Source organism: Tachysurus fulvidraco, chromosome 3 (assembly GCF_022655615.1).
Source record: "Tachysurus fulvidraco isolate hzauxx_2018 chromosome 3, HZAU_PFXX_2.0, whole genome shotgun sequence".
Taxonomy (NCBI): domain Eukaryota; kingdom Metazoa; phylum Chordata; class Actinopteri; order Siluriformes; family Bagridae; genus Tachysurus; species Tachysurus fulvidraco.
Window position 1 is genome coordinate 19,029,651 of NC_062520.1, and position 18,325 is coordinate 19,047,975.

The 18,325-nt window shown below is 38.6% G+C and overlaps 3 protein-coding genes across 3 annotated transcripts; 2 read left to right on the forward strand and 1 right to left on the reverse strand.

Moving 5' to 3' along the window:
- The first annotated feature begins 144 nt into the window (after positions 1–144).
- On the forward strand, positions 145–3,102 carry emg1 (EMG1 N1-specific pseudouridine methyltransferase). Its single transcript, XM_027149254.2, has 5 exons — positions 145–466; positions 1,029–1,130; positions 1,255–1,396; positions 1,613–1,821; positions 2,665–3,102. The coding sequence occupies exons 1-5, from the start codon at positions 317–319 to the stop codon at positions 2,776–2,778; spliced, it is 717 nt and encodes a 238-aa protein (XP_027005055.1). The 5' UTR covers positions 145–316; the 3' UTR covers positions 2,779–3,102.
- A 1,734-nt stretch (positions 3,103–4,836) lies between these two features.
- gtf3c6 (general transcription factor IIIC, polypeptide 6, alpha) lies at positions 4,837–5,973 on the reverse strand. The gene has a single exon (XM_027149255.2). The coding sequence runs from the start codon at positions 5,884–5,886 to the stop codon at positions 5,380–5,382; it is 507 nt and encodes a 168-aa protein (XP_027005056.1). The 5' UTR covers positions 5,887–5,973; the 3' UTR covers positions 4,837–5,379.
- A 482-nt stretch (positions 5,974–6,455) lies between these two features.
- Positions 6,456–14,217, forward strand: nop2 (NOP2 nucleolar protein homolog (yeast)). The gene is made up of 16 exons (XM_047811754.1): positions 6,456–6,621; positions 7,382–7,520; positions 8,469–8,508; positions 8,614–8,672; positions 8,771–9,027; positions 9,123–9,321; positions 9,420–9,619; positions 10,745–10,834; positions 10,922–11,009; positions 11,130–11,270; positions 11,572–11,711; positions 11,939–12,028; positions 12,547–12,669; positions 13,144–13,241; positions 13,364–13,494; positions 13,585–14,217. The coding sequence occupies exons 2-16, from the start codon at positions 7,415–7,417 to the stop codon at positions 14,031–14,033; spliced, it is 2,211 nt and encodes a 736-aa protein (XP_047667710.1). The 5' UTR covers positions 6,456–6,621; positions 7,382–7,414; the 3' UTR covers positions 14,034–14,217.
- The last annotated feature ends 4,108 nt before the right edge of the window (positions 14,218–18,325 follow it).

Below are 18,325 nucleotides of genomic sequence, written 5' to 3' on the forward strand. Positions count from 1 at the left end.
TGTACACAAGCATGAACAGGACAAATAGGTTATTGAAGAAGAATGAAAGAATTATCCACCCCTGTGTCCATATAAAACTGATAAACAATAGTGCGTGATTAATTGTTGAAGTATTTTAGACGTTATGATACAATAAGATAAGGTAGTTCTATTCAATCTGTATGTTTACTTGAAGAAATGTACATTTATGTGAAATTTGAGGTGTTTATGTTGCTTTTATTCTGACGCAAAGTACTTCAAGTTGTGTTTTAAACAAGCAGCAAGTCGCTTATGATATGACGCGCAGTTGCTGCGACGCGCTTTAGCCTCAAACAAGATGGCGGCTCACACGGGGGAGAAGCGTGGTCTCGAACACTTAGACGAATATGAACCAAAAACAGCGAAACAGCCACGAAATATGCACGACAAAATGATAGAGGCGCGACTTGTTGTTGTTCTGGAAGGAGCGACGCTGGAGACTGTGAAGGTGAGTTAAAAAAAAACAAACAGCACAATTATATAAAAGTCGCTAATAAATATTAGCCATGTAGCTAAGTTTGAGGCTTCGGGTAATAACTGGCGTTTTTGACGCGCGTCTAAACAAATTGTGATTCGCTTTAGTAAAAACTTGTTTGCATGTTTATATTGCCATTGCAGTTTGTTAATCATCACATCAGTTTCATCGCCTGCAGCTAACAGCTCATGTCATTAATGTGTACCTGCTGATGTACACAGTATGATACAGAACAGGTTTATTTTTAGCCAGAGGAATTTTGTTTTCTCGATAAAACATCACTAGATTGAGCAGACTGGTTTAGAGAACATTCCCCTGATTAAACTTGCTTGTTATAAGGTTTCCATTGCAGTAGAATCTATTGAGATGAGACTGGCTTGTTACATTATATGATGTATAATAACATGTATAAATGTTGGGAATAATGCTGATGTTGATAAAAAAAAACAACAAATAAATGCCAACTACATTGAAATGTTCTTATGTCATATTTCCTGAAAAGGGTTCATGTTTAATTTCCTGCTGTTTATTTAAGGTTGGGAAGACATTTGAGTTGCTGAACTGTGACCAACACAAGAATATTATAATAAAGAGTGGAAGGGACCCCGGCAACATTCGGCCAGACATCACTCATCAGGTAACAATAGAGCCACTGAATGATGCATCATTTTGCTTTATACGGCAAGGCAAATGAGTTATGGTGTGTTAAATCTAAAAAGGTTGCTGTTGTATAAATGTGTAAATTGTTTGCTGTAATACAGAGCCTGCTTATGTTGATGGACAGCCCATTGAACAGAGCAGGACTGCTGCAGGTGTACATACATTCAGAGAAGAATGCTCTGATTGAGATCAATCCTCAGACACGAATTCCCAGGACCTTTCCTCGCTTTTGTGGACTCATGGGTAAAGTCCAAGTCTATTTGTCCATTGGTGTACAAGCTGTACACAAGGTTTAGTAAAATGATCTCTAACAGGTTAATTATCTTGCACTGGATTTTACAGAATTATTTTATGTTGCTTATGTTTCTGAAAATATTTTTGATTTAGAACTATGATAGAATAAAGTGTTAACATACAGTAGGAAGTCTTTGCTTAGTTTTCCCTTATTTCTACTCTCAGTGCAGCTCCTGCATAAGCTGAGTGTGAGAGCAGCTGATGGGCCACAGCGCTTGCTGAGGATGATTAAAAACCCTGTTTCAGACCACCTGCCTGCTGGATGCCCACGCTACGCTATGTCCTTCAAAGCAGGAGATTCTGTCTGCCCCAGAACCCTCGTCCCTAAGGATGGTCCTGCTGTGGTGGTTATTGGAGCATTTGCGCACGGAGCGGTGAGTTTTTCACACTGACTAGACTGGCGGATATCATACAGCACAGATGTGAAGTGACTGCCTTAAAGGCTCTGAGGACTGGCTTTAGAACCACTGTACTATCTGTATTTCATACCAGCACACTCAGTTAAATTCATTTTTTTGCATAGTGCTTTTAAGGGTACATATTGTCATAAAGAAATTTATACATTTTAAATTTATCCTGCAGTTGTTTTCATAAATAACTTAAGGAATTTTAGGCTGTCACCAAGCAGTTGAGCTTCATTTGAAATGTTTCTGAATTGTCAATCCGTTATGAACATGGTTAAAAATGTACTTCTACAAATGACTGGGTTTGATTTGACCGCATGCATTTTCAGACTTTCACAAATGTACAATAGTGTAGCATGTGCCTTTACTTTCCTATTTTTAAGCTGTTTCTTTATATAATATAATATTTATCTGAATGCTGTCTTCTGAGGCAAAGGTGTGATGAATTGTTTAGGGCTATACGCTGTAAGACTCCAGTTTGTGTTTCAAATTGGTCTTATTAACCAGTGTAAAATCAGTGTGTGAGTGATCCTGCTCATACTCATTACTGCTCACATGCACTAGAACTGGGTGTGTCTCATCCAGAAAGGGCTGGTGTGGGTACAGCTTTTGTTTACAAACATGCGAATGCCAAATCTCAGTCTACTGAATGCCCTAATTAAACAGGTGGAATCATCTGTGATCTGCTTGATTTGGAATAAAAATCTGCACCCACACTGGCCCTTTCCAAATAAAACTGGACTTCTGAATGATGGCAAATATTTACTGTGTCATTTTGGATTTGTAAACTCACTCATTTCTTTTCTCTTCCAGGTAAATGTTGACTATACAGAGAAGACGGTTTCCATCAGTAATTATCCTCTGTCTGCAGCTCTCACATGCTCAAAAATATGCTCTGCGTTTGAGGAGGTCTGGGGGGTTTTGTGACTAAAACACACAGGTGCTGGACTTTGGGTCAATCTAAGAATTCATCTGTGTGTGAACAGATACAGTTCAAAACCTTTCGAATGTAATGTTTTCAGGATTTTAAAAATATATGTATATTTTCTTTGTACCAATAACAGAATTTGTTTGTGGCTAAAATGTGACCATTGTTAAGGCTTTGTGTATAAAATGGCTTAAAGTAGAAATACAAGTAACAGATTAGTTGATCAGGACATTCTACTTTGTGAGGCAGAGATTGGAACAAATGTACAGTTATGTGAATTACAGATGTTTTTCCTGACATTAAAAGGTGGTAGTTCACGATAAGAACTAAGTCTGTTTTCATATGTGTGGGAAATGTACAGCTATTAATACTAATAACACTGCAGGCAGCTTCATATCATCAACTGGCTTCTTATTCAACTATTTTTAGTAAAAGTAGTTAAAATGCAGCTATATGCCAGTGACTCCTGCAGGCAGCTTTACTCAGATGTCTCAGAAGTAATTACTTCATCTCCTGTTTGTGGGGAGATTTGCGTTTGGTTTTGTTGACAACTTATTCAGTTTTTTTTTCTTTCTGATTCACTGAATAGGACTGTGTTGCTGTTGGTTTATCTTTCCTAACAGACATTGGACTCCCTGCAGCTCTGCTAACTTTTGGCAGCTCCTGTCCTGCTGCTTGAAATGTGTAGTCTTTTGTCCTTTTCTCTGCTTCCCGACTAGTTTCCTAAACATGAAACATAATATGCAGCACAGCTAAACTGACAGCTCCATGCACTAATGCACATTTATGAATTTACACTGTTTGCTATATTTACCGTAGTGTTAATCTTGAAGTTGAGTGTTTTTGACTAGAATCGAGGGTCCACAAATTGTGGCCTCAGACATTTCCAACCAAAACAAACAGGAACATCATGTTCAAGGCTTGTACCCCTTTGACATTGTAATACTCTCCAGTGGTGTTTATTGAGGTTGAAGTCAGGGCTCTGTGTCCCGGTGTTGTGGTAGGCACTGGCAAGAGCAAAAAGATTCACAATTTATTTGTTGCTGGGCAACAGGACCCAACCATCCTTGTGTTGAACGAGAGAGGAAGAGCCTCGATCAATTGTTCCACTGAGTTTTTATAAACATGATTCAACACCAACCTGAAGAAAAAGAAAACATCAGTCCTTGGCTATAATACAACACCCGATCATCTCCAGATCAGGTTAACGGTCTGCCTAAGCCGATTGTGACTCTCCATCTTGTCTTTGGCTCATTCTGACCCTCTAATATTTTATACAACTCTGGAGCTTCACAAACAACAACTCCTTTAAAATTTTCCATTCCAAACCTGGCAAACTATCTTCATTGTGCACAAGCACAGTGTCATGCTGGAACCTGTTTGGGCCTCTTTGTTCCAGTGAAGAGAAATTGTTACAGCTTGTAAAGAGACACAATTGTGTGCTTTCAACTTTGTGGCAACAGTTAGAACTACATGTGGGTGTAATTTTCAGGTGTCCACATATTTTTGGGCATGTAGCATATATTGACAGAATGCATAGGCATATATAAGGTTACAGCGTAATCAGGTTCAGCCTCTTTCTCCTTTTCCTACTTGCCTTTCTTTACTTGACCTGAATTCAAACTCCAAAAGTGGCAAATCTGCCAGTGTAAATATTCGCTGCAACTGGAGCTGAAATATTAGAGTATTGTAGTGTTGTTACTTGTTTTTGCAAAGATATGTGCATTTTAATTAGGGAACATTGTTAGAAATGCAGTTTTCTCGTTCACATAAACTAATTTTTACAGAAGATTGGACATCACATACTACTTAGTAGGCTCCTTTTTTTGTGTCTGTAATATTCACATCCAACATTTCATTCTAGCAAGATTTCTGAGGAAAATTTGATGATTTGCTTTTCAGTGAAAAGTCCAAATGAAGTTAAGCTTTTCTTTTCTTTTTTTTTTGTAATATATTGGCTTTAATGAAGAAGAAAAAAACAGTACAAGTACTATTTGTCAGCTATTCCTTATGATTATCAATTTATATAAAATATATAATATATAATGTATTCATAGTTGTGTACAGAAGATTCTTTTTATTTATTCTGTACAGTATGTGGACAGTCTTTCTCCCTTCTAGTGGAATAAAGTCTAGTAATGAACTACAATGACAAAACACGTTTTCTTTGGATCACATTAATGCTCCGTTCATATAAAACATTTACCAAAATCTACTCTGGAAGCTGCTTTAGTCAATAATAAATGAGTGTTTATTATTGGTATAATTTGCATATTCCAGACTTTAGCAGTATCTACATTTACATTTCTGGTATTTAGCAGACACCTTTATCCAGAGTGACTTCAATTTATACGACTGAGCAATTGAGTCTCAGGGGCCCAGCAGTGGCAGCTTGGTGGACCTGGGACTCGAACCCATGACCTTCCGGTCAGTAATCCAACACCTTAACCACTGAGATAAAACATCCCACATCTTGTCTGCATCATGCATTCTAGTACAAAATATTAGTTATTGCTTCCTAATATATTAATGTATCACGATCGTATGTTGTCCCTGACACTGGAATGAGATTTGTTCTCCAGCCCAGTTCAGGTCCAGAGTTACTCTGCAAGGTTTTCGCTGGGCTCCTCATTTATGTGTGTTTTCTCAGTGTCTGACTGGTCACTGATGTCTTCTCCAGCATTTGTTCTCTGGAGCTCTTTGGGGTCCAGGGTGTAGTGACACACCGAGTTGGATCTTCCACACACATCCCCCTCGTTCAGAGACAGGACCTCGATGCCTCCTGAACTCGGATCTCCCTCCTTCCTCTCGGACAGGAAGGTCCTCTGGAGCATCAGTTTCTTCGTGGTGTGACACTTGTATTTGAGCACAGGGCTGGAGCTGGAGTTTGTCTGATCCTTTGACTGCTCTTTAAAGATCACGCAGGTCCCCATGGCGTCCTCGTATTCCCCGGCGAACACATAGCGGCCCACCTGCACCACGGGCTGCTCACTGCTCATGCCCACTATTTTACACACACCATCGCGCTTACAGAACACATCCGAGTCGATTACTCCGGAGAATTCGGCCACAACCAGCTGCTCCTCTTCATCCCACTCTTCCTCCATCCTCCACCTGCAGTCACGCAGTGCACGCGTTCCCACTTTCTGTAACACGTGATAACGCGTGTTTTGGTTTCAGACCTGTATTCTGACTATCTCGAATCCTGCATTGGGATTGGCTGTTATTTTGTGACCGAACGTCCAATCGACGCCTTCTGTAGTCAGGTTTGCATGATTGACCAGTCCATTGACCAATAAAAAACATTAATATGCTTAAAAGGGCAGATCTCTTTTAATAATATAAAAGATTTTAAAACAATATTTACAGCATATTTTGTTTAAATATTGCGACTGATTATTCAAGCGGAACTTGCAATTAATGATCAGTAATTGAAATAGGTCTTCATAATTGTATACAGCAATGTATTTAATGTTTGGTATAGAATAACATAATTACAAAATACAGTGATTGGTTAACGAAGTAAATAGCCTAATAAACCACATTTTCTACAAATAATGCTGTCTGCGTCCTATATTAGTTATAATAACATCATATCATATCAGCCAATACTGTCGTAGAAGGCGGGATTTGTTCCAAAACGGGTGGGGAAAACACACTAGCTGGTGGTGTCGCAAAAACTATGCGACGGAAGTAGTTCATGTTGGTCTTCCTGCAATCCAACGTGTTCAAGAAACATTCACGTGTTTTCGCGCTGTAGTATCAGCGTTTATAGCGACTTTTGGTACAAAACAAGCTCAGTGCAATCCGGCGCATCGGGATCCATTAGGAGAGCAGTAGAGGTGAGTGAACCAGTGGTGTGTGTTTAATGTAATAAATAATAATAGTTAAGATGAGGTGCAGAAATATTTTGATTCGCTAAACAGGGCCTTTTTTATCGTTAATAAAAGATGTGTACGTGGTCACAGTGATTTATTGATTCATTTGTCAGATGATTTTTAGACCACTGGGTATTTAATACATAAGATTGAGTGATAAATGATCTTAGCTTGTTGTCATCAGAATATCAGTTTAGAAGTTCACTCCTCTTAAAGGGCTAAATTTAGGTGCTTAGAAACTTAGAAGCGCATTTTATTTTAATTTTGTACAACTGAGCAATTGAGGGTTAAGGGCCTTGATCAGGGGCCCAGCACCTGAGATTCGAACCCATGACCATCTGGTCAGTAGCCAAGCACCTTAAACACTAGGCCACCACATTCCTTCGGTTGTGTCTGAGTCAGTTTGGTCAGAGCAAGACAGAACATAATTAACTACAAAAAACAGGTTTTGAACTAAAAAAAATAAAATAAAATAAAAAAGTCAGTTTTTTTCTTTTTATGTATTTACTTCTGCTGCTGTTTACATCTCAACAGTTTTACTACATACGATGCATTCATTCATTCCACCGTGTTTTCTTACTGACGCTCGTCCTATTCGGAAACTCAGAGAGCAAAGAAACGTTTTTAGCAACTTAGAACTTTGCTGTGGAGGTCAGGTCATAAATATGATGTTTCTCACCACATTTCATAGTCAGTAGTCCTGAATCTGCCTTTTTGTCCTCAGGTGGTGTTTGAGTAAAGCTGTGGAGGATCAGTCATGGGGAGGAAGTTTGATCCCACCACCAAGGTGAAGCGTGGACCTGGACGCAAAGCCAGGAAACAGAAAGGAGCAGAGACAGAGCTGGCCAAGATTTTAGTGGACGGTATAATTACATTGTACACATCGCACACAGATGTAGAGAACAGAGACAATTACAGTTTAACCACTAAACACCTTAAAGAACAAGATTTTTTGGACATGTCATCAGTTCTGCATGTAATTTTATGATTTGGTTATTTTTAGTATTGTTGTGTTAATGAAAACAAAGAGTTCAACTATGTTTCTGCACTCCATTTTACAAGAAATGCAATAATAAGAAAAAAGTAATTTTGAAAAGAGTAGCACTTCTGCCCTGTGACTCTGTTTGATCCGCCCATGTGCCTGGCTGCCTTTACCTGTCTTGGAGAAAGCACATGTTAGTCTTATATGGTAGCTGTTGGGAGACAAAAAAAACAAAAGAAAAAAGGTCAAACATTATGATGGTGTGGACATGTCCGGCAGAATCAGGAGCAGATGAAAATGCAGCTTTAAAATCGCACAATGATCTAAACTTGATTTGAAGCCATTTGTGGGTTTAAACCCATCTGAGACACGTTTGAATAGATTTATCAATACATTACCTTGTGTCCTAGCTCTCTATGACCTCCTTGTCTACAGTAACATTGTTGTTCTACACAAGAAAGTAATTGCTTATGAGGAGTTTGGACAAATAATGAGCAAACTAACAGAAGAACCATCTTAAAAAGGAATGACAGTGTATATATAAAACCACTGCAACCAGGGTTTGAAGATTAGTTCAGATGAATGTGTTCTGCTGAGGTCACCGCCTTCCAGTCGATTTTACGGAAATAAAAAAATTTAAGTGTTCTGATTTTATTTGCGTATTACGTTTGGAAAAATTGTAATCAGGATTCTATTGAAATGCTGAGTGCATGAAATGACCGCAGGGTTTTTTAAGAAAAATGTACAGAGCCTTCTGAAACTGGAACTGTCTGTTTCTTCAAATTGCATGATGTGAAAATGTTTTGTGATTTGTTTCTATTCGTTTCAGAGGATGAGCCTAAAAAGCTCTCTAGCAGAGCCAGAAAACGGTAAGATGCTTTTCTTCTCCTTATCTCCTGTGCTATAAAGTGGTCTGTTAGTCTGTTATTATTTAGCCCGTCAGATTGCTTTATTGATTTGCTGAATGTGTGCAGTGCTGTGAAGAGAGCGCAGGGTGCTACTGCACACACGGAAGAAAAGCAGCCCAAGAAAGGTACAAATGACTGAAATGTAATTGCACGCACAATTTTCCCCTCTTTAAGGAACGAGAAGTTGTGAACGAAATTAACGTCCCTTGTTCATCATTCGTAGGATTCTCTGATGACAACAGCAAATGGCTGACACCAGCCACTCTAAAGCGCAAAATTGACCAATCAGAAGGGGACGAGGACAGCGACAGTCAGTGGGAGGAAGAGGAAGAAGATGGTGATGAAGTAGAGGATCTAAAGCAAGGAGAAAAAGAACAGCTTGAGGCTGATGATGATGATGATATGGTTGATGACTATGGAGCGATGGAAGACGATAGTAGTGAAGAAGAGGAGGAGGAGGCAGGCAGTGATGGAGATGAGGTGTGTAAAATGTTCTGAGAGTTAAGAAGAAGACATCTTAACCTGCAAAAACAGACATTAATGTTTGTATGTTTTCTCTCTGTTCTCTTCCACAGCTGCTTCCTATTGAAAGAGCCGCTAAGAAACAGAAGAAACGCCAGGAAGCCGCAGCACAGGAGAGCGATGACGAGGATGATGAGGAGGAGGAGGAGAAAGAAGGTGAACATGAAGAGGATGAAGAGGACACAGTGCAGGCGAATATTGACCACATAGATGAGTTTAAACTGCCTAGTGCCAAGGAGAGGGAGAAAGAGGGTGAGTTACTTGCTGCATGAGGTTTCACAGAGAAAAACACCAACAGCACACAACAGCCTCGTTAACTGGTTCCACCTTTTCTCTTGTGTCTGGTGTAGGACTTTTGCCTCTAGACCTGCAGAGCGTCCACCAGCGGATCAGAGACAACATGGATGTGCTCTCCCACTTCAGTGAGAAGAGAGAGGAGGGGAGAGAGCGAGCGGAGTATCTCTCACTGCTCCAGTCAGACCTCTGCACCTACTACAGTTACAACGAGTTCCTCATGGCCAATCTCATCGAGCTGTTTCCTCTCGCTGAGGTGCGTGTGCGTGCGTGTGTGTGTGCGCGTATGTGAGTCAACTCCATTTCTTTAGGCATTAAAGTTGAGAAGTTACATAACATACAGTTAGTGGTTCTTGTAAAGGACTCTGCTGTTTCACTTTGTGTTCTTTGTTCTGTTGGTTTTTAAGGCCTTACATCTGACACAGGAAGTAATATTAGCAAGTATTTACACACACACACCTTGTCAAAAGTATTTGCCATGAAATGGACATTTGATGTCTGCTTGCATGTGTAGATTATCAGGTGACTTGTGGTAACTGTTTTTAGTAATGGCGTGTGATCAGACAAAACCTTTTCAATATTTAAAAATTTTCCATCCTGTCAGTCTTACTGATATCTTATAATGACAAGGTGAAAAAATACTGACAGTGTTACTGATCATTCGCCAGAATATTTTGATGATTGGGCTGGTTTCACACTCCAACGTGGGGAAATGTGTTAATAACCTGTATATTACTCTATAATAACCAAAGATCACAATGTGTTTTACCTTATAAAAGCAGTTGAAATAAGCTCAGGGAATATGTTGGTAAATATTGTGTGGGAAAAGAGGTTTTGTACGTTCTCTTCATCCTAAGCATTGTCTCTCTGAAACATAGACAAAAAAACAACAACAGTGTGATAGTTGAATTTAAAAGGCAGAATAAACAAATATATTTGACGTTTAAAGATGTAATATGTCTGGGGATTTTGTTCCAGGGTATTTTACTGACAGACCACAAACCTTACTAATGAACATGCACAGCTTTTAATAAAGGTGAAAACATAGTAGGCGTAGTGTGACAACCACATGGACATAATAAGAGCAGTGTGATTTGCAGAGCGATCATTTTTAATTGTTTAGACTTGAAGCTTAGCGTTCCTGCTTTAGTACCACCCATTTGCATCATCTCTCATGTGTGGCTATGCTAGCAGGATAGAGCAACCTGCTGTCAGGGTCTGAAGGGGGAGATGGACAAACCCACTGCCTCTATATAAAAAAATATTGCCTCACAGCACATCACGGAGTATGAAGTGATTTTTGTGATTCATTTTTGGACTGATACTAAAATGAGGAATTGATTGTCTCGTGTGTGTGTGTCTTTGTCTCTTTGTAAATCAGCTCATAGATTTTCTGGAGGCTAATGAAGTTCAGAGGCCTGTCACCATTAGGACCAATACCCTTAAAACCAGGAGGAGAGACTTGGCTCAGGTAAACAATCTATATTGTGATTATATTTATAACTTAAAATGTGGACGTGTAAAATAAACATATGTTTAATATTTTCTGTCGACACAGGCTCTGATCAACCGGGGTGTAAATCTGGATCCTTTGGGGAAGTGGTCTAAAGTGGGCCTGGTCATCTTTGATTCCTCAGTTCCTATAGGTTAGTCCTATAGACACTGAGCTAAATGACTCGTTCTCGGTGCTAACATATTCAGCGTTGGGAAGGTGATTCAGCGTTTTAGTCATTTGTTTGATATAATTCTTTATCTTGTTCTCTCAGGTGCAACTCCTGAGTATCTTGCTGGACACTACATGCTGCAGGGAGCTTCATCACTGCTCCCTGTAATGGCGCTCTCTCCCCAGGAGGGGGAGACTGTGCTGGACATGAGTGCAGCTCCTGGGGGAAAGACCACATATATGGGTAAGAAACATTTAGTCTTCATCACGTTTCATGATGTGACATCTGACTTAATGGAATTCTCTTTGAAAAATGTAAATCTTTTATTTTTAAAGTTTTACAAGTTACAAATCTTAACCTGTGCTTAATCATTTACTTACATGGTTAAAATGAATATCAAATCCCATCCATAAATATCTCTGACTGTCTATTCTCGAGTAATTGTTATAGCATTTATATCTAACCATATAACATGAGAAATTAGAGAATCATGTTTGGGTTTCGAATTCCTTTCCTGAATGTTGAGATGTTGCGTGTTTTCCAGCCCAGCTGATGAGAAACACAGGAGTGATAGTTGCTAACGATGCCAGTGCTGAAAGGCTGAAAAGTGTTGTGGGAAACATCCATCGTCTGGGAGTCACCAACACCATCATCTGTAACTATGATGGCAGACACTTTCCCAAGGTCTGATTCCACTCCCTGTCTAGCCAGCAGCTTCTGTTAAAACTCTGTCCTTCCTTTCTTTTTTTTTCTTTTATGGCTTCTTATTTTCTTCTTAATTTCCCCCCAAATTTCTGTATTTGCTTTTCAGATTTTGTTCTTTAAGAATAATATATTTCTGCCCCTCTGATTTGAATGTTGCTTATGTTTTTCTTCCTAAGATATTTTTGTTGTTGTTTTTGCATGGTTAGGTGATGGGAGGTTTTGACAGAGTGTTGCTGGATGCTCCTTGCTCAGGCACAGGGGTCATCTCCAAAGATCCAGCAGTGAAAACTAGCAAGGTATTTCTTAGAGTTGATGATGATGATAATGATGATTGCTGTATACTACTCATGAATCTTGTATTAGTTCTTTATAATGAATAATATATTGGTCAAAATGAGACCTGAGTTACTGTATTTTATGCCAAGAATATATGTACTGATGCCTGACACATGTGATTGATATAATTTAGTAAGTGATGTATTTAGTGACTCGGCTTGATTACTATGCTGTCATGGAAAAGTCAGTACCGGGTTGGGTGATGCTTATAATTTAAGATCAGTTCACTCATGCATCACAAGAAATGAATGTCCCATGGTTAGCTCATTGGAACAGCCAGTTATTTTACTTTTCCAACATTTTCCATCGTTCTGTTTTTTGTTTTTTTTTCCATTTTTATTTGAGGGACATTTAAATAGCAGAAATTACATATTAGGTTTGAATGCTTCTTGAAGAGAACGAAGTACATTCACATTCATGTGGGTTCAATGCATTTTCCCATTCGCCTCACATCATTTGTTAACCCTCTGCCTATTAGGACAGCGCCGATATTCTGCGTTCAGCTCATCTACAGAAAGAGCTGATTCTGGCTGCCATTGACTCGGTCAACGCCGACTCACAGACAGGTGGCTATCTTGTCTACTGCACCTGCTCCATTACGGTAAGCTTTTTATTATACAATTATGAATTTCCTCAAAAACAGCCTAATTTGCTGTATAATTGAATTTTAACATCTAGGGCTGCATAGTCTATTGTCCTGTGTGCTTTTATAGCATAATTAACTCTAGTGTTGATGAGTCATGCTAAAATGAGCTCACACAAGATGAGCACTCCATTTATACATTTGAAATAATTAGTTATATATTGAACTAAACCGGTGGTTGAAATGGCAAATATGCGTTTTTTGATTTGTTAAGCCCTTATTAGGATTATGCTTTAATACTCAGAGAAATGATATAAACAGCATTAAATTCAGTTCTGAATCCAACTCATCAACTTAAACAACTCTTTGCTCTGTTTGACTCTGGAACTAAATTAGTGGCACAGACTAAACAGTAGAGTATAATAGCATGATGTGTAATTACGAAGTTGCACACGTGGAGAAAAAGCTGTGACAAAAGCTGGTGTGTTACAGGTGGAAGAGAACGAGTGGGTTGTGGATTATGCCCTAAAGAAGAGAAATGTAAAGCTGGTTCCCACAGGATTGGACTTCGGCAAAGAAGGCTTCACCAGGTACTGCAGCCATATATTTGACATCCCAGCAAGAACACACAATGATTTTCTAAAATCACAGTATACAAGGCATGTAACATATTTTTACATTTAAAACTGTTTTAAAAATGTCTTCTTTACAGATTTAAAGAGCGACGTTTCCATCCTTCACTTAAGCTCTCTCGGAGGTTCTACCCACATTCCCATAACATGGATGGCTTCTTTGTGGCAAAGCTGAAGAAGTTCTGTAACACCATCCCCACTGCACCTGCAGGTAACATTAAGTAGAATGACACGTGCCAAATATGAAACTAAATTGTTTATTCGTCTGTACTCATTATTTTATTTGTCTTTTGCTCTACAGAAGAGAACGAAAAGGCCAGCAAGCCAGAAACACCTGCTACATCAGAGGAAAAAAACTCAAAACCAGAGTCTAAGCATCAGAACAAAGGTACACAGGGAAAAGACAAAGAGACCAAGCAGCAATCAAAAGCTACAAGCAACAACAAAACTGAAAGCACCACGGCCAAGAAAAAGGCAACTGTAAAAGGTAAAAAATTAAAGGATGAAGGTCCTAAAAAGAAAATGGCAAAAATGGATGAACAGGAATCAAAGAAAGGGAAGACCAAAGAAAAGCTGAAAGTCCTAAAAGTGGACAAAGATGTAACAAATGAGCCTGTGAGCGAGAAAGCAGAGGGAAGCTTGCTTAAGAAGACAAACAAAAAGAATCAGAAGAACCTCTTTAAACAAAGGAAGGATAAAATGGGGAAAAACAAATTTAAGAAGTTAAAAACTGTACCGAAACAACAGTAGGCTGGACAGTAGAATGGACATTTTTTAACAAGAAACTTTGACATTTTGCATACCTGTGGACTTTAAAAAGACTTTGTCTTCTACGATGAGCTAAACCCTGGAATTTTATTTGTATACCTTTCAAAATCAAGCAAAATATATTGTACACAACAATATTGAATAAATTGTGTTGGTTTACCTGTAATAATACTGGTATAAGAAAATGTTTTTGCTTTTCCTTCCTGAAAAAATATAACATATAAGCCATAGAATTTCAGATTTTTATATATATACACAGTGTATACAGTGTATATGTATATGTGTATGTGTAATATATATATATATATATATATATATATATAATGTGTATATATATATATATATATATATATATATATATATATATATATATATATATATATATATATATATACACAGTATATATGATTCTGTACAATTTTTATGCAGTTATTGGTGTCACACTGGTAGAATAAACTCTGATACAAAAGTGGTTGGATATTTGGCTAAAAACAGTTCTGTAGTTCTGTGGATCGTGTCCAGCTTTCAAACATTTTAAAACACCTCTAGAAGCATCTACAACACTTTATGTCCATTGTTAATAGAAATTGTAGCCATGATGTGAGGGCCTCGGTTTTAGCCTCTGCTCTTGCTTTGGTGACTGGATTTATCACGAATAAATCATAGTGAAGGTTGCATAACTGTGAGCAAGCCACAAGCATTTTAGGTACTTAAAGCAAATGACTTAGAACTGTATCACAAGCCCCATGCAGTAATATTGGAACATTTTTTAAAATAACAAAACCACTAATACTCACTTGCATGGAATGGCAGCTCTGGTTAACCAGTGAAAAAAACTTAAAAATGTCTGCCCTTCCAGTCAGTATCATAGTGCTGAGACCTGGTTTCATGCATGAGACAACAGGTTTCATGCTTTTATGCATGGCAGGTAGTAAGACTGTTAAACCAAAGCTTGTATTTATTGCTTAATGTCTGATTGCAGCTCACAGAGTGCAAGACATTTTACTGTGTTTAAGCAAGCATGTACAGGCAGCTCCAGAACATTTGGCATCTTGATTTGTGTGTCAAGTGCATCAACAAAATCATGCATATAAAATATATCTACATGCCTGGAAAAAGCCCACTCATTCTATTGTTAAGGTTGTAATTAACGACAACAACATACCACTATTTCACCAAAAACATGTGACTTGGACACCTGACCATCACATCATATACAGCATGAACTTGATGAGCAAGTCATTCCAGAACCTTAGGCATTAATATAAAGTTTCCCCATTGAACAGCCTACAGTCTTCTGGATAGCATTTCTGCAAGATTTTCATGTCTGTTTTTTTTTGCTTTTTGGGAATTTGTGCTCATTCATACCTGGATGACCTTTGTAATGAGGAACTGACCCACCTGGAAGGGTGTTCTGATATGATTGCCGAACTCACACCACTAGGAGGGACAACGTTATTTTTTCAGAACCTTCAGAAGTTCATGGTGGTACCCAGGAAGCAACAGTGACATCTGAGTGACACATCTCTAGATAATGTGACTCCTTTAATGAAATGCTCCAAGATAGGTGATTAAAAAAAAAAAAGTAGATTATAAGGACAGAAACCAGGATACAACCTCAAAGTAATTAGTCATCCTGCCATTTATGCATGACAGGCAAGCATGACAATGTAGGCAGTTCTCTCTATGTTTTGCTGAAGTAATCAACAGGAAAAAGTGTCTTCCAGCATGTACTTGTAAGGTGAGGTCTTAAGGGACTCCAGCACAAGATAAGATTGGAACACCACCTACTGTCCTGTGACACAAGCAGGTCTTTGTTTAGATTGCAGAATTATATGTAGTAAGCAGAAACCGTGGTTGAGGTACAAATGAGCACAGTTGACACAGACCTATTGTGGGTTAGTGCATTCTGTCCAACTGACTGTTCAAATTCATGAGAGTAACCGTGTTTAGGCATTACCGAAAAGTGTGCCTTGCTGAACTTGACTTAGATTTGGGAAATCACGTCCAATTGCTACTCTTAGTGGCACTATTGTGCTCTCCTGGCAAATGAGTTGCTCTCAATTTCAGCACATTTGGGTAACTCAGAACTGGTAAGAAAAATTTGAGGATTGTAACGCTTTTTCTGTCACACTGGGTTTCCACAGAATACTGGGCTCTGTGGCACATCACTACCTCACAGCTACTAAAGAGGGTGTCTGTGGTTATTGTCAGTCTCCAGAGCCACTGCTTCTTACAAGCTGTCAGGATCCTTATTTATAAACAGTCTGTTCTCCCATCACAAATTAGCCACATTAGCCATTAACCACCTCGTCTACTTATCTTGTTTCCTCTCAATTCTGTATAGGAATGAGGATTACCATATCAAATACAGCACTGTAACTTTATTTCTAAACCTCTGGGACTATGCTGGTGGTGGTAATTATGCCCTTCTAACTGTAGCACCCAGTACATCACTTGGTTGTGTATTGATCCATTGTTGTTTTGTCCACTTTATTGCATTTATTGTATTGTCTGTTTTTCACTGCCACTTTTTCAACCTAAACTTTAGGGCTACATGTTGGGACTTCTGTAGGAGGCCACTTTTGTGTACAAATGTGTTCAACTGGCATCTACAGTAAATCCAACCAAAGAAAAATTCACTTGTCTAAACTGATTTTAGGAAATTTATCAAAGATTGTGTCTTTGTGTCCCACAAAAATCACAAACAAATCAGCCAATGTTTGAAAATGAAACATACTATTGGTGAGAATTTTTTTTGTCAAGTACACACTTTATTGTACTGGCAGCAGATAATGGTAGCACACAGAAAAACACCTGCCACCATGCCTCTGGACTTTATTTCTTTAATCTTTTCATGTGTAATGACACACACAACTTCGCTCTTCCTAACGCCTATGGTGGTCCCCTCTAAAAATGTTATATAAGATAAGATTAACTTTATTGATCCCACAGAGGGGAAATTCAGGGACAGCTAAAGTACAGGTATTAAATACTTACTATTGGAAAAAATAAAAGTTTATCTACCAAATGAGTTGAAATGTTAAGAACTGCCTGCATGCACTCACACGTATCCCACTGATATTGTTGCTGTTCGGTGGCATGTCTGATTAGAATGGTTCGTTGAGCCCGTGTATAAGAGAGAAAATACTCTATTATTTTCTCCTGCCGCGAACATGTGAAGTGTGATGGGGTCAGTGCGGGTCTAATGTGGCTCTGTTTAAACTGTCATTGCGGTATGAATGTAACCAGCATTTTGCTGCTGACTTTGAATTAACCCTGCTGACATCTGACCACGGTGCATTCTTTGACTCTGGCAGAGGCTTGTGATGGGTTCGTTTAGCACACGAACCCCGCCACAAGCTTCCATTTTTTACCGCCATTCACCTCAATCACCATGGCAACAAACACAGTCAACCACTTGCGATGGATGCGACCGGTGTCTCCACTCTGAAGTACAATTTCTCTCCTGGAGAAAACATGCTAATCATTGCTCATTGTTCTAACATGAGCACAGAGTGTGGGCAAAGCTTTTATTTTAATTACAGTGCTGTGGAATCATGTAGAGGAGATAATGGCGCATCGTGCTAAAGGCGTACAGACCTCTGGCTAATGGAGTTTAGATTTTCCTCCTCTCAGTCCGATTAAGCCCTATTGTAAGTAGTTAATTACAACGATCTCCAGCATACAAATATGATTGAAAAGGTGTGTAGGGGTGTGTGTGTGTGTGTAGGCGGGCTGAAGCCTACATATCGTGCAGATCGCAAATGCACTCTCACACACACATTATTGTACTAACAGCCCATTTTGACTCATGCTCATTTTTATTCATTTAATATTGGCCTCATTGCTCTATTATGAAATACTTTATTGCTTTTTGTGGAGGTACTGAATACATAACTGAATATTGAAAATAATGTTGAAAGGTTGGTTTCTAATTCATGCTGAACTCCATCATATCATATATATGAAACCATCATAGCTTCATATTACAGTACAGATATACACAGAAGCAAAAAATTATGCTGAAATGTCATTTTTTTTGTATAGTCTGCTACCTACAGAATGTGAAAAACAATTGCTTAAATGTAAAATACACTTCTTCTTTTTTTTTTTTTTTTAAATAAATTCCTCATGTAACTCTCAGTAGGAACTATTATCCCTGAATATTTAATTTAGGACTACTTGTGTGTGTGTGTGTGTGTGTGTGTGTGTGTGTGTGTGTGTGTGTGTGTGTGTGTGTGTGTGTGTGTGTGTACAGTAAGATGAAGTCA